General features: G+C 45.1%; 2 protein-coding genes across 2 annotated transcripts in view; one reads left to right on the forward strand and one right to left on the reverse strand.

The window, feature by feature from the left end:
* Window positions 1–13,620, forward strand: part of LOC135908472 (uncharacterized) — a 125,872-nt gene that overhangs the window by 40,800 nt on the left and 71,452 nt on the right. The gene's annotated exons all lie outside the window — the stretch shown is intronic.
* Window positions 1–13,620, reverse strand: part of LOC135908471 (exosome complex component MTR3-like) — a 41,326-nt gene that overhangs the window by 22,673 nt on the left and 5,033 nt on the right. Inside the window, exons 4-8 of the mRNA XM_065440247.1 lie at window positions 13,348–13,522; window positions 10,429–10,489; window positions 10,235–10,320; window positions 8,143–8,202; window positions 1,108–1,221 (exon numbers count right to left, since the gene is read on the reverse strand). Coding sequence (XP_065296319.1) covers window positions 1,108–1,221; window positions 8,143–8,202; window positions 10,235–10,320; window positions 10,429–10,489; window positions 13,348–13,522 — 496 coding nt within the window. The remainder of the gene's footprint in view (window positions 1–1,107; window positions 1,222–8,142; window positions 8,203–10,234; window positions 10,321–10,428; window positions 10,490–13,347; window positions 13,523–13,620) is intronic.

Here is a 13,620-nt window from a genome sequence, read left to right on the forward strand (position 1 = left end):
GCACTTGAGCCCGACAAGCAACATGAATCACTTGTGACGAGTCCCAACGTGCACAGATATTCGCTGTACAATGTCAATGCCAGCGTCATGTGTCGACTACCAACGCCGTACTCAAAATCTTCAGCGCCACTTATTACAACCCTTCCATGCACCAGGCCTCCACCGGACAGCGGTCCTCAACTGTGATTGCCAAGATATGTCACACGGGGCAAGCAGACATCAACGAAATAAGGCACACTCAGTACCAAAGACAACAAGCTGCCAAGCATGATTGGCTTGGTCCGCTTAGAGCTCTTTTTGTATCCTTCAGGTTCCATCAAGCAGGTGCTGTATCTTACTTTTGCGAATGATGTTGCAATATTCCCCCCCCCCCCCACCTGCACAGCCACACCTACCATGGCACCGTCTAATTGTTTCGTACACATTGTGTAATCATGCCATGCCCTCTCAGCCTGGACCTCCGGAGAACTTTGTTCAACCCTTTCGCTTCCAGACGGACTCCACTTGGACTGCCAAACAGGCACACAGAATGTCTGACAGTGTACATAGTGTCTTTTTCCTTTCTTGCGTCTTTCGCATATATGCTTCAAGTGCTACATGCTAGGAAAGGTAAGCCTCTGTGGTCGCACAACAATCAGCTACTGCACCGCTGAGGAAGTAGACCATCACATGTGGATTTGGCATGTAGAAAAAAAAACTGTTAACGCACCCAGTGTGAGTGACGTTATCTACCTACCACTTCCAGGAACATGAGTCCATGACTGAAGGCCCTCAATAAACTGTGGCCACAGAGGCTCCCTCTTTTGCTCATTTCCACACATTGCTATAATGAGTGCATTTATGTTGATGTTATTTATGTTAAGCTGCTGAAAATGAAAAGAAAAGCCTGCATGCCCTTCTCAACAAAGCAACAAGGCCTGCCAGCTATACACATACATGTGCACTTCTGCATCATACATGCACCTTTCACCTCACTGTTAACCAGATGGTGACCTACTAATTAACCCACCACTGCACATATAGCAACATTGAGCAGAGGCTCGTGTATCGAAGACAGAATAATTGGTCAAGCTCGCCAAATGGTCAAGCTCGCCAAACTTCACTTACTGATACTACGGAGGCAGCATCCAATTCACCATCCTGTACTAATGCGGTGACTTGTTGGAGTGCAGGCATGAATCCCAAAGTCATACGACCAAAGCTGAGGTCATCCTTTGCATCCTGTAAAAGGAGAAATAGAAAAGAAACTAGCATTGTTACAAGCCACAGCCAACAACAAATTGTGCTCAGTTAAATATTGCGATACAATATGCAAATGCAAGGTGCAATACTTCATACAATAAAAAGCACTACCAAAACCCACTCTTTTACTTGAGATCAGCTGAATGTCAAAAGCAAACAACACCAGCCACATCATAAGAGGGGTCCCGAACCACCCCTTGCACTTGGTATGATAAAATACAGTCCGTGGATAGCATGTACTAGTGTGAACGTTTCAGCCAAATTTTGCAGTCGTGCACAGCGCATCGAGCTTGCAAGCAGAGTGAGAAGTCACCTTTTTCTCAAACACACACTTTCCAACAGAAGCCTTCTCCTCACTATTTTCGGGTGCTATATTTCGTCATATAGCATATTACCATAGACGGCTGCTATTGGCCAATAGCTGACATCAACCAAAAGGGTGTTTGGATCAGTGCACTTCTTCGTACTGTTACTGTGTATGCTTCCTGATGCAGTTTAATGAAAGAGATGAAGTAAGTGAAAGCTGCTTTAGAATTCTTGTAAGGATTCAGTACTTCCGGAAGAAGCCAACTATCGACAGCTCATGCTCAGCCGTGGCCTTCTGTGTATGAACTAAACTTCGGCCAGATTGCTAATTGGCGTTGTAGCTATCGGGTCTCGCTAATTTCAATTAGTTTTGAAATAGCCTCGAAACACACGAAACTGAGTCAAACCACATATGCATGCTTGCAAGCCCGTGCTCACTCCTGGCCGCTCCTAGCTAGACGCTTTGGCAGACATTGAAATGAAATGCGCAGGTTGTGTGTGGCTACTATACGTCGGTCAAGTTAGTGCAGGACAAAGCGGGTCTGCACCATGTAGAACGGCCAAACCAGAGCATACGAGCACGAGTGCGAATTCAAGTCCTGTCGTGTCCAAGGCAATAACTGTGCATACACACTACAGTTAAACGTAGCTGTGGTTCACTATGTAGAACACAAACTGCAGCCACCATCGGGTGCTGCAACAAAGTGCTCCTGGTCTCGAGCTCTTAGATGAACTGGCAAGCGCAGCAGTTGTCTTTGTAAACTGTAGATAGTATTCGGTGTTTCACCCCTCATTTGTGTAACATTTTGGTGGAGGTAGGCGCTCCCCGTCCTTGCCTCAGAGTTCCGAAGTGGAGGTACCGTCCAGCTTTCCACCCTCACTCCCAGTCACAACACTTCATCTGCACCTACACAGACAACTTTAATAACAATGTACGTCACGGTTACCGATCCTCACGATCCTGCCATTTTCTCCAGTCAAGATAATGTAGATGTTCAGGACTGGCTCAGCATATATGAGCGGGTTAGCCAAAACAACTGCTGGGACCCTACCATAATGCTAGCAAATGTCATATTCTACTTGGGCGGAACATCGTCGTGTCCTGTTCCGGACATACGAGGATGAGCAATCTAGATGGGATGCCTTCAAGGAGCAGCCCCACAACCTCTTTGGAAACCCAACCAGTCACCAACTGGCTGCAAAAAAAAAAGAGCTTGCTGTCAGAGTGCAGTCTTCCACTGAATCGTATGTCTCGTACATACAAAATGTGCTCACTCTTTGTCGCAATGTCGACGAGAAAATGGCCGAGGCTGACAAAGTAGGCCACGTCCTCAAAGGGATCGTGGACGATGCATTCAACTTGTTGATCTACAACAATGTTTCCACCATCGACATCATTGTCAAGGAATGCTGGCGCTTTTAGCTGGCCAAAAGCTGTCATGTCATTCTCCAGTTCTCCTATCTCCCGAACACAGCTGCGACGTTATCCTGCATCGACCTTACCACTGCTTTCCCTTCAATGAGAATGTGACACGTATTGTTCGCTGCAAGCTCGAGGCTGCAAGTCCAGCCCCGTTCGTTCCGGGCCCACTTGACCAAACCACTGACCAGCCGCCATCAGCGATCTCCCCTCATTCAGGCAGTTGTACGGCAAGAATTTGCCAACCTTGGGTTTCCTGCTGCCTGCTCTGTCTCCCTGCCTGGCCCTAGACCAGTGCCAACAGCTGTTCCTCACAGCAACCTATATTCTCTTACCAGATTCCGCAACTCTGCTGTGTGAAGAACTCCACATGACAAGCCAGTCAGCTTCCGTCGCCACCGAATTGGTCATGTAGCTCGCCACTGCTGCGCCTTCTAAACGTCCCCATATCAGAGCTACTTTTCCCCCCTCTCATCACCCCTATGCTGCTCCTCGCCACTATTCGCCTCGCTGTATGTCTCCTACCGCTGATGTTCCTGTAGACAACACTCGTCCCACTCGCCCGCCATCACCTCAGTGCCATCGATCCCTGTCACCTCAGCACCATTGCTATTCATCGCCAACAAATTATGGACCCTTCCCGGACGGAAAGCTAGAGCACGCAGCACCTGGAGGTAGTGTTGCATTATTTTCATCATGCTGAAATCCTCCACTGATGCTCGCAACAAACCGGAATTTACTCAATGTTCATGTCGATGGTGTCCCTTTGATGGCGTTAATTGACACTGGAGCCCAGGTTTCCATAATGTGTGCTAACCTCCATTGTCGACTTAAGAAGGTTCTCACGCCTGCTACTGCATGAGCCATATGCGTCGCCGATGGCAACACTGTTGCCGTCGCTGGAATCTGCACTGCTCAGATAAACATCACCAGCCGCCATGTTCCAGTTCTTTATACAGTGCTGACCATCACCTCAGACCATCAGTCTAATCCAAGCATAAGGTCCACATGACCTTATGCTTGGATTAGACTTTCTTTGGCGCATTCTGCTCCGGTTGACTGTTCTGCCGGTACCCTTTGCCTCAAACTTCTTCTCCCGCATACTCATGCTAAACTCCCGGACACCTTTAGTACAACCACATTTGTCTGCCTGCCACAGCCTTGACTTTTGTAATTTTGCTCTCATCTTTCCCTATGCCCGATGGAGATTACGTCGTCACACCTGTTCCTGATGTCCTTTTGATGTGCAATATCACTCTGCCCCACTCCGTCGCAACCGTTTCCAGTAACATGACATGCCTCCCTGTCGGCAATTTTGGCCTGACAAAGCAAGTTCTGCCTCAAGGCCATGCCATGCCATGCCATGCTGCGGTTGCCATGCTGTGTGTTATAGCGGATGACAATGTCACAACTTTTTCTGTAGACGTCTGCTCCGATTCTTCAGCTTGTCTACAGGCTGCAATTTGCCTCAATGTCATATTTAGTCCAATGATTGCTGCGGACCTACTGCGTGAACAAGCAGCAGCTCTATGCAGGTTTCTGGTTTGCTGCAGCGACTACTTGGACCTCAACAACCAACAATTGTGTCAGACTTCAGTTGTTAAAGCACCAAATAAATTTTGGTGATGCCAGTCCCATTAGTCATGCCATATGGAGTTTCTGCATCAGAGAGTACAGTTGCAGAAGGTGAAGTGAACAAGATGCCTGCCAAGGGCATTGTTGAACCCTTGTCGAGCCCTGGGCCATCACCCGTTGTGCTTGTTAAAAAGATAGGTGGCACATGGCACTTTTGCGCGGATTAACGTCATCTAAACTGAATTACCAAAAAGGATGTGTAGCCCTTGCCTCACTGCGACAGCGGCCCTGATTGTCTCCACGGTGCCAATTACTTTTTACCAATAGACATTCAGTCTGGTTATTGGCAGATTTCTGTGGCTGAAGAGGACCAGGAGAAGTCCGCATTTATCAAACCTGATGGACTACCGCATATACGCGCGCATTGAACACACCTCTACAGCGAAGCTGTTAAGAGCTCGTTCCCTCAGGATTATGTCCGTGTGTAGACACAAGGCTCCCCATACTTAATCAGCCAAACAAAGAGCTAATATTGCTCTGACGAAGTGTAAAACACTTCAAACAATTACTATAACAATGTGTTAATGATTACACTCCTGCGAAAAATTTACACCAGCAGCAAAGAAGAATATATTTCATAACTGGTACTATGTGTGGTTGAGCTCTGTGCCACCAGGTGGCTGCGCCGTGCAGACCATTCACATTTGTGCTTCTGCTCATCCTGTGAAAGGAAACAGTCAAGCGACCAGGCCCTGTCCCCTTGCGCTTGCATTTACCTTAATATTGGACTCGTGAAATGCTCTTGCGTTAGTAATCTGTCGGTGTAAAGCGACAGCCGCAAACACGCAAATCTTGGTGCCGATCGGATAGCGGCAGTCCGATGCGCTGCAGCCAGTCCACTCTTCTGCTGAATTGCAGAGGGACACGATGTCGCAGCTTGACATATTGTCAGTCGCTACATTTGCAATCCACAACACAACAAAGTCGAATCACAGTGCTCGCGAAAAGACAGATCGATTCTGACCGTGGAGCTATCGTCAAAATGGAGCATGCTGTAACAAGCAGACGACGCTTGCTGTGTGCCGGAAGTGCTTAAGCGTAGTGAGAAATTGTTCTTGTGCACTTTCATTCTGTTACTTTCTTTTTACAGAAACAAATTACGTAACTAACATTCCAGCTCGTTCACCATAAAGGCGGAAAAATTATCAAAGATGCGATTTGGGCAGCCAATGGTATAGCTCACCCTAGTGACGTCAATTGGGTGATTTACGTCATATGGGTAGGGGCAGCTGAAAATTCCGCCAAGCAGTGTGCTGCTATCAGCAGCGATGTACATTTTTAAAACCTTATAATAAGTTATACGCTTTACGCGGAGCACTTAGATGCGTCAATTAATAATCAGAAGGACCTACTCTAATGACTACGTAAGTTTGTAGAAAATCATCAAGATCATTTCAGGGTCCCTTTAAGGCCCAGGTCACACATCGAAACCCAAGACAGGCAGAAAAACTAGCCACAGACACGCGAATTAGACACTACTCCCGACTATGACCACTATGCCAATCAAGTGCCACCCGCTCCTTTTTCACTAAAACTCGCCCATGCGCCGTGCCTGGTCACGCATCCTGCGCCCTCCTATTACGTCAGCTTTTAAAGTATGTAAACTGCGTACGTTGCAGAGAGCCAGTTGCGGTTTCTTCTCTCTTGAATCTGCGAGGTGCCTTTGCGCCAGCACTGACGGAAAGGATGCGTTAAGCATTAAGTGCTCTTGCTTTATGAACATGTATGAGATTCAAAGATTGCAGTCTCTCCAAGAAACTACTGCACGGCCGTTCGATTCGTGGGACTGAACAGTAGCAAATCTGAGGGTGCGTCCTTTACGCAAGTAAATACGGTATATCAATTCAACATAATGCTATTAGGTCTGTGCAATGCACCAGCAACGTACGAACGTATGATGAACTCTTTGCTTCAAGTGTTCAAACAGTCAACATGCCTTTGCTGCCTGGACGACATTCTCCTGTTTTCCCCTACATTTGAGACAAACCTTGAGCACTTATCAGCTATTCTTCCCCAGTCTTCCCCAAGTCTTCTCCAAGGCTGAGCTCCAATTGAATTCATCAAAGTGTCCCTTCAGTCGTCGGCAGATTGCTGGGCCACCTCGTCGATGCTTCCGGTGTTCAACCAGACATGGAGAAAATTCGTGCTGTCACGTCTTTTTCCATAGCTCAGTCTGTCAAAGATGTCCAAAGTTATGTAGGACTATGCGCCTACTTCTGACAGTTTGTGAAAGATTTTGCAGTGGTTGCCCAACCTCTTACTGATCTGACGAAGGATGTGCCGTTTATGTGGGGTCCTGCTCAAGCTGTCGCTTTTGCCCACCTCACCAACATTCTCATTACGCCACCTATACTCGTCCACATTGACCCGTCCTTTTCTACAGAAGTCCGTACAGATGCCAGTGGTCATGGGATCAGAGCCGTTTTAGCCGAACACCATAGGGAACAAGATCCATGTTGTTGCCTACACCAGCTGCCTCCTCACAGCAGTGGAACGCAACTATTTGATTACTGAGCGCAAATGCCTGGCTCTCGTCTGGACGGTCTCTAAATTTTGCCCATATTTTTATGGCATGCACTTCTTGGTAATCACGGTCCATCACACGCTCTGCTGGCTTTCATCACTCAAGGATCCTACTGGTCGGCTTGATCACTGGGCTCCGTGGCTACACAAGAATATTCCTATGCAGTTGTGCACAAGTCGGGACTCCTACATCAAGAAGCAGACTGTTTATCACATCCAGTGGATGAACCACCCACCATTACTGACACTGATACCAACGCTTCCGTTTTCTCCGTATCTGAACTGCTCCACATCGCCAATGAGCAACGCTGCGATGCCACCTTGCGCGCCATCATTGATTGCTTGGAATCTTTGCCTTCAAATTCGTCCCTTCACTTGTTTGCCCTCAAGGATGGTGTATTGTACCACCCCATTTGCCCCAAATTTGCTTCTAGCCAGAGTAATGGCAGGCAGCAAGCCGTTGTGGTAAGCTTGCCACTAATATGTTCATACGAGTGGCTCATCAGTGGTAGGGCCAGAGATCACAGGCACGGGCTAGATCAAGCTCAGGTTTGTTGGAGATTGGCTGGCAACGAGTTGCCCTTTGCGAACCAAATGGGTAAAGCTTGCATGCAGGCAGAAAGCTCTGAACCGAATCTGAGCAACACGGTCTAATGTGCTGATGTCATGCAGTCAAGGTCACAGCATCTGCGCTTCATGATGACACATAAATCACTTCCACAGCCTCAATCATCGCAAAATTTCGAGTTGATATTACTTCACTGACGCACAACACCAAGAGAAACTGCAAATTAATTTTCCATGCTGTTGGCATCATAAAAAGGAACAAAACTGATCTTCTTCTTGAAATTCATTTTTTTTTGCAGATGCTCAATTATTCAGACAATATTGCGGCTTACTTTGACCCAAAAAGTTATCCAGCGACTGTACATGCAGGGGCCTTATTATAGAGTTTTCCATTTGGTTTATAAGTATACCGCTGCACAAAAAGACAAACCTAATCAAACATTACTCACCACAGGTGCCACTTCTTCATTATAAGTTGGATCAATCAGGCAAGTGCTGCCATCTTGACGCTGTGGGCATCGACAAAATGAACACGTAAACCACTCTGGCCTGACCTGCATGTCAATATTGGCAAACAGCAATAAAAAGGGCTCACTGTAATAGACAAATTAATGAAGGAACTTAATGGTGCCATCTAATGCTCTTGCCTCCTGAACCCCTGATAACCAGTCAAGTTAGGTTCATATTACAGGCAGGCGTGCAAATATGGACACAAGGAATGAAAGGACAACACAAACATTGATCTTTCTTGTGTCTGTGTCAGTCCACCGGCCTATAGCACAAACTTGGAGTAATGTGAATCCCCGCCAACTTGCTCAACTTTCAGTCGTTTCAAGAGGGAAGGCTCGTCGAAGTAGATACACCTGAATAGCAACCAGCAGCAAGGACACTTTAATGCTTGCAGCAAAGTTGACATCAATAACTGTTCCCATCCTCAACCTGACGTCCAATGCACACCAGTGCAGTATTTCAATATAATAACTTGCCCATATATATGACGGGAGTAAAGGCAAATTTTTCAGTGACAGATCTAACGTGTAGATCTAACGTGTGTACATGAAGATTGACATGTAGTTACATAATATGACGCAGTAACAGAAGCCAAGTGTGTTTTAAAGACCATCCATATCAAATCTTGCCATTCCCGGCTAAACAAGTATACAGGCAAAACTACCTACAGACAAAACCTTTAATCATGCAACAAACTTGTCATTTCTACGCAGGGCATTTCTACAAATGACTCTGCGTTATGACTGGTTGAAACAATGCAGCCTAAAGGCTACATTTCAGTGATCATTACAGAAAAGTCATATGAGAAAAATGCAATGTCGCTTAACTGTTTGCCACTATCAACAACATGCTTGATGCTTTGTCTCCTTGATGTGAGGGTAGACACACCATACATGGGCGTTCGTTGCTATCTGCCTCATAACCTCTGACTCTACATGTGGAATGCAGACTACCGAGACCAGCTGGCCTTCATAAGTACAGGCAGTACTGAGACAAGGAATTATCCACTTCCCTGCCATGATAACTGCATACTGGTGACAGCTAAACTTAGGTGGCCAAATTGTGACCATTTACGGCCACAATGCAACAGAAAGCTGATTGTCATAGATGCACACAGGCTACAGGAAGACAAGATAAAGTAAACTATGTGGTTCAACTTCAGTGCTTACTTTCTTGTTTTATGCTATGGCAAAAATGTTGCCAGTGCAAAATCCGTATTCCGAGAAATCAACTTAGGCACAAAAGAATGGATAAAAGGGAAGATACAAAAATGGGTGCTTGCCCTATTTGCAAGGTCTCTTGTACCTCTCTTGTTATTTTATTTTACTAATCTAAATCTGTCAAGCTGAATATGTAACTAGGCCAACAAGAAGTCCTACTCTGTGGGATCAAGTCTGTGGTCCAGACAGGCAGTCTTTGAAGTGAAATTGTGAGCATTCAGCTGCACATGCACGGATAATATTTGGCTCAGGTATTTGCAACAGTACTGTATAGAAACTAAGAGCGTTCTTAATGCCATTGCTCAGCTTTCGTAGCCCTGCAGATGGATGCTGATACCAAGCTAAATTCCAAGTTTGCGCCTGGCTACTGGAGTAGGTGCAGATAGACACAGTGCTAACAACTGCTACCTGAAACCAGGTGCTTGGTTACACATAAGCACAACCCAAAAATGTGTTTATGGCAACACATTAGCATACATGATAATAGATGCTTAATGGCCGAAATTGAGTTGGAACTTCTTTATACAAGATCCTTCATTGCTCTGACAAAAGTTAGCAATTGGAAAATTCATTACCTCCACCGAAGTTAACTAGAGCCATATAGTGCCTCTTAATTGCAGTGTAGACATTTAAAATTACCATTTAAATAGTTACAAAGTACAAAATAGCAGCTAATTGCATGCACTTTTATGAGAATCGTGACCTATTCTAAAACACATAGCCTGTAGAAGAACACAGAGAGACACGCATTTAACACTACTTCACAAACACTCAACTAAAAGGAAATGTAAAAGCAAGTAAAACAACTCACCAAGCTGCAACCCACGACAACATCGTACATGTCAATACCAGCATCTGCCAGCGCGAGTCCAGCTGTTGTTATTGCACAAGCCAGGGCTGGATGCAGAGGGAAGAGGTATTCCAAGTAAATTCGAGGACACACAGTTTCAAGAACAAAACCTGTTGAGTGCACTACGCAGTGTAGTCTGGTAGCGAGGTTCTTACCTCCGCCATCATTTTCGACAACAAAGACAAACACGTCGACAGTTGATTTTGGGAACTTGTGCTGCCAAGAAAAGAAGAGGAATGGTCACTCCAGACTCATGCCAAATTTAGAAAATGCTGAATTACTAAGTAATGGCATACAGTAGAGAAGGGAGCAAGATGACAGTAGCAGACAGATAACTATCATTATTTGTGAGCTCCAAAGAAAGCCATGGCCAACTTCATGACTGAAGAAACCAAACTTGTGCACTTCTCTCACCAGATAAATTTTCTTTTCTTTCCTCTGGAACGTTGTAGTGAGTACTAAGTAAACCTCGAAGGTATGGCGATAGTTTGTATTTGTTATCTTATTTCACCAGGTTGGTAAACCTAGCTCCACATAAGCTTCTCTTCTGTTTTGAATTCTTTTCATCATAGACCTGCACAACCTGATTTAGATAAGAGCACTGACAAAAGTTTTGTCAGGTTTTTTTTGTTTGTTTGTTTCTTTTTGTGCCATTGACTGCAGCCTCTGTAGTCAAGGGTATGAAGCCTCAATTCATCAAGCATGCAACAAATCCTTAACTACACATACTTATTTAAACAGCCCACTGAGAATTTTCTCTGTTATGCACTTGAAGTTGCAAGGTGCCTTACATAGTGTTATACCACAAGAATTCTTCAATAATGTCTCCTAATAGAGGACACAAACGCAAACGAAATATTGCAAGGCAATGATGCAAGCTACCTTTCCTACAGCACAGGAATTCTCCCATTACCTTGGAAGTGCACATCAAATTGAAGTCACAAGAGTCTCTCTTTTTATTTATTTCGCTTAAAGCATACATTGCTATGCTCACCTGCACCCCCACCCCCCTCATCCCACTGCAGGTGAGATGTGCGACAATGTATTACAGTCTCCCTGTCATATCTGGTTCTGAGAAGGGTGCGCAAGATTTATTTGAAACTTTTGGCTGTTTTTGTGTGGTGCACACTTGCGTAACATCTTGCAGACGTGATTATTGTTGCACGATTTACACAATGGGATGACTGTTTGCTTGCTATGCTTAAACCTGGTGAGGGGCCCTTTATACATACAGTTCCAAGACAGATTATGAAGAGATAGATTAAGTGGGTTATGTTGGAATTCTAGACTGTATGCATCTCTTCTACTTCAAACCTGTCAATATTAAGGCGCAAGAGATATTAGCCGAAGACCAAAAATATTAAATTTTAGTGCAATATCCTAAATATTGCTTTAGTACCCACAAAGCGGACTATCTATTTTAAAATTTCAAGGCTGTTTTCCTGTAGGAACACTGCAAACAGGCCCACTCTTCTGTATTCACAGCTATAATGACCTGCATCACAGATAGAAATATTGTGAGGTTCATTTATGAAATATTCACATAACAGTGGGCAAAAATATGGTTGCTGTTATGCACAGGTTCAGTGGAGTGGGCGGCACTGCTGCGGGTATGCAGCAGTGCAGCAGTCCAGTCCAGCAGTCCAGTCCAAATAGTCCAGCAGATTCTTAAGATCAGTCTCAGAAAATTGGTCAGCAACTGTATTAGCACTTTTTTTACACATAGATTCTGGCCAAAGCTGCAGGCAAATAAAAATTCATAAAACAACTAGCACCTGTACAGCAATCGTAACCAAGCTATAAAAGCCGCACATTTTACGATACAATCCTAAAAGTTGGCAGCTATGCCACATTGACATAGCCCACATATACATGAATCATTTTTCCGCTCCTACCGGATCTGCCGGCATAGTGGTTATCTCATCAAGATCAATCAGCATCAATGCAACATTTCTCACATCACAACATCGACATGTTCGGAGCTTCTTGCCCTCTGAGGCGTTGCTGATCGATAGGCGATGTCCTGTGCCTCAAAGACAGCCCTACAGCGTGTTTTGTCGCGAGGCCTGCAAACAACTCGTGTTGCAGATATGAGAAACGTTCCAGCACAAAATCACGAAAGGGCCCATCATGTTTCAGTGGTTCCCGGTATCATGGCGGTATCTCTGGGAATGACCTTGCAAACGAAGCAAATTGGCTAGGAAAGCACATCAAAGAACAAACCTTGTTTCTATACCTTAATCAAGGACTGAGGCAGCCCAACAGCTATAGCTCGTGCATGATTTGACTTTGCAGAAGTGGCACCACCTGACTTCACCCATTATCGGTTGCATTAATTCAACCTATCTATGCAGCTTCTGTACCTCTTAGCTGGCCTTCCCCAAGGTGAAGAAACAGTACTGTGTTACGTCTGGGTGTCGCATTCGCCATTACATACTCGTTCTTAATTGGAATGAATGACAATCCCGAATGCAATGCCTGTGGTGGTGAAGAAATTATAGAACACCTTCTGTGATACTGTCCGTCCTTCGAATATGAAAGGCTAGGCCTCTGCATAGCTCTAAACCAGCTAGACAGAATACCTCTCTTTTCAGACAAGATCTGAGCACAGCAATACAAGACTTGTATAGCACAGCTGCAGAAGGCCACAAAAGCGTCGGTATTATTTCTGAAGACTACTGGACTGAGTGACCATGTGTGAAACACAGCAGAGAACTGTCACTACTTTGGTGAGATCAGCACTGGACTTTCTCTTCTTCCTTTAATATTTTCCTCCTCTTTCCCTTCCCCAGAGCAGTGTAGCCAAATGGGCTTATTCATGGTTAACAATCCAGTCTTTCATTTATCCTTCTCTCTCTATTTATGTAGTAATTCACATCCACAAAATGCATCATTTGCCAGATCTGGAATGTAATCTGGAACATGCACAATATACAAAACTCAGTAATGAAACTGCGTTACAGTTTCTAAAAGAGACTTGACAGTATTCTTCGCCAGGCACGCTTTTTTTCACAAAAGCTGACAAGTTTGCTGGCAGTACAAAACGCACAAATCTTGAAAAATAATCCCCTCACCAGGCATACAACTGGAGCTAGCGCTTTCTCCAAGAGCTGCGAGTAGTGGAGCGCTTCACTGTCGTTCAGGGGTTGACGACGAATCGGACACGAGTACTGCGCAAACCTGAACTCGCAGTTGATCTGGCCTTTGAAGGTGAAGTCTTTCCGGCGAGCAATTTCTCTAGGGCCATATCTAGAAAAAAGAAAATTGATGCAAAGTTGTGGAAAAACCAAGCTGCTCCTTTCACGTATGTGCACATATATAAAGTACACCCATCATAGGCCTTCTGA

The sequence above is a fragment of the Dermacentor albipictus genome, chromosome 3, assembly GCF_038994185.2.
Source record: "Dermacentor albipictus isolate Rhodes 1998 colony chromosome 3, USDA_Dalb.pri_finalv2, whole genome shotgun sequence".
Classification (NCBI taxonomy): Eukaryota; Metazoa; Arthropoda; class Arachnida; order Ixodida; family Ixodidae; genus Dermacentor; species Dermacentor albipictus.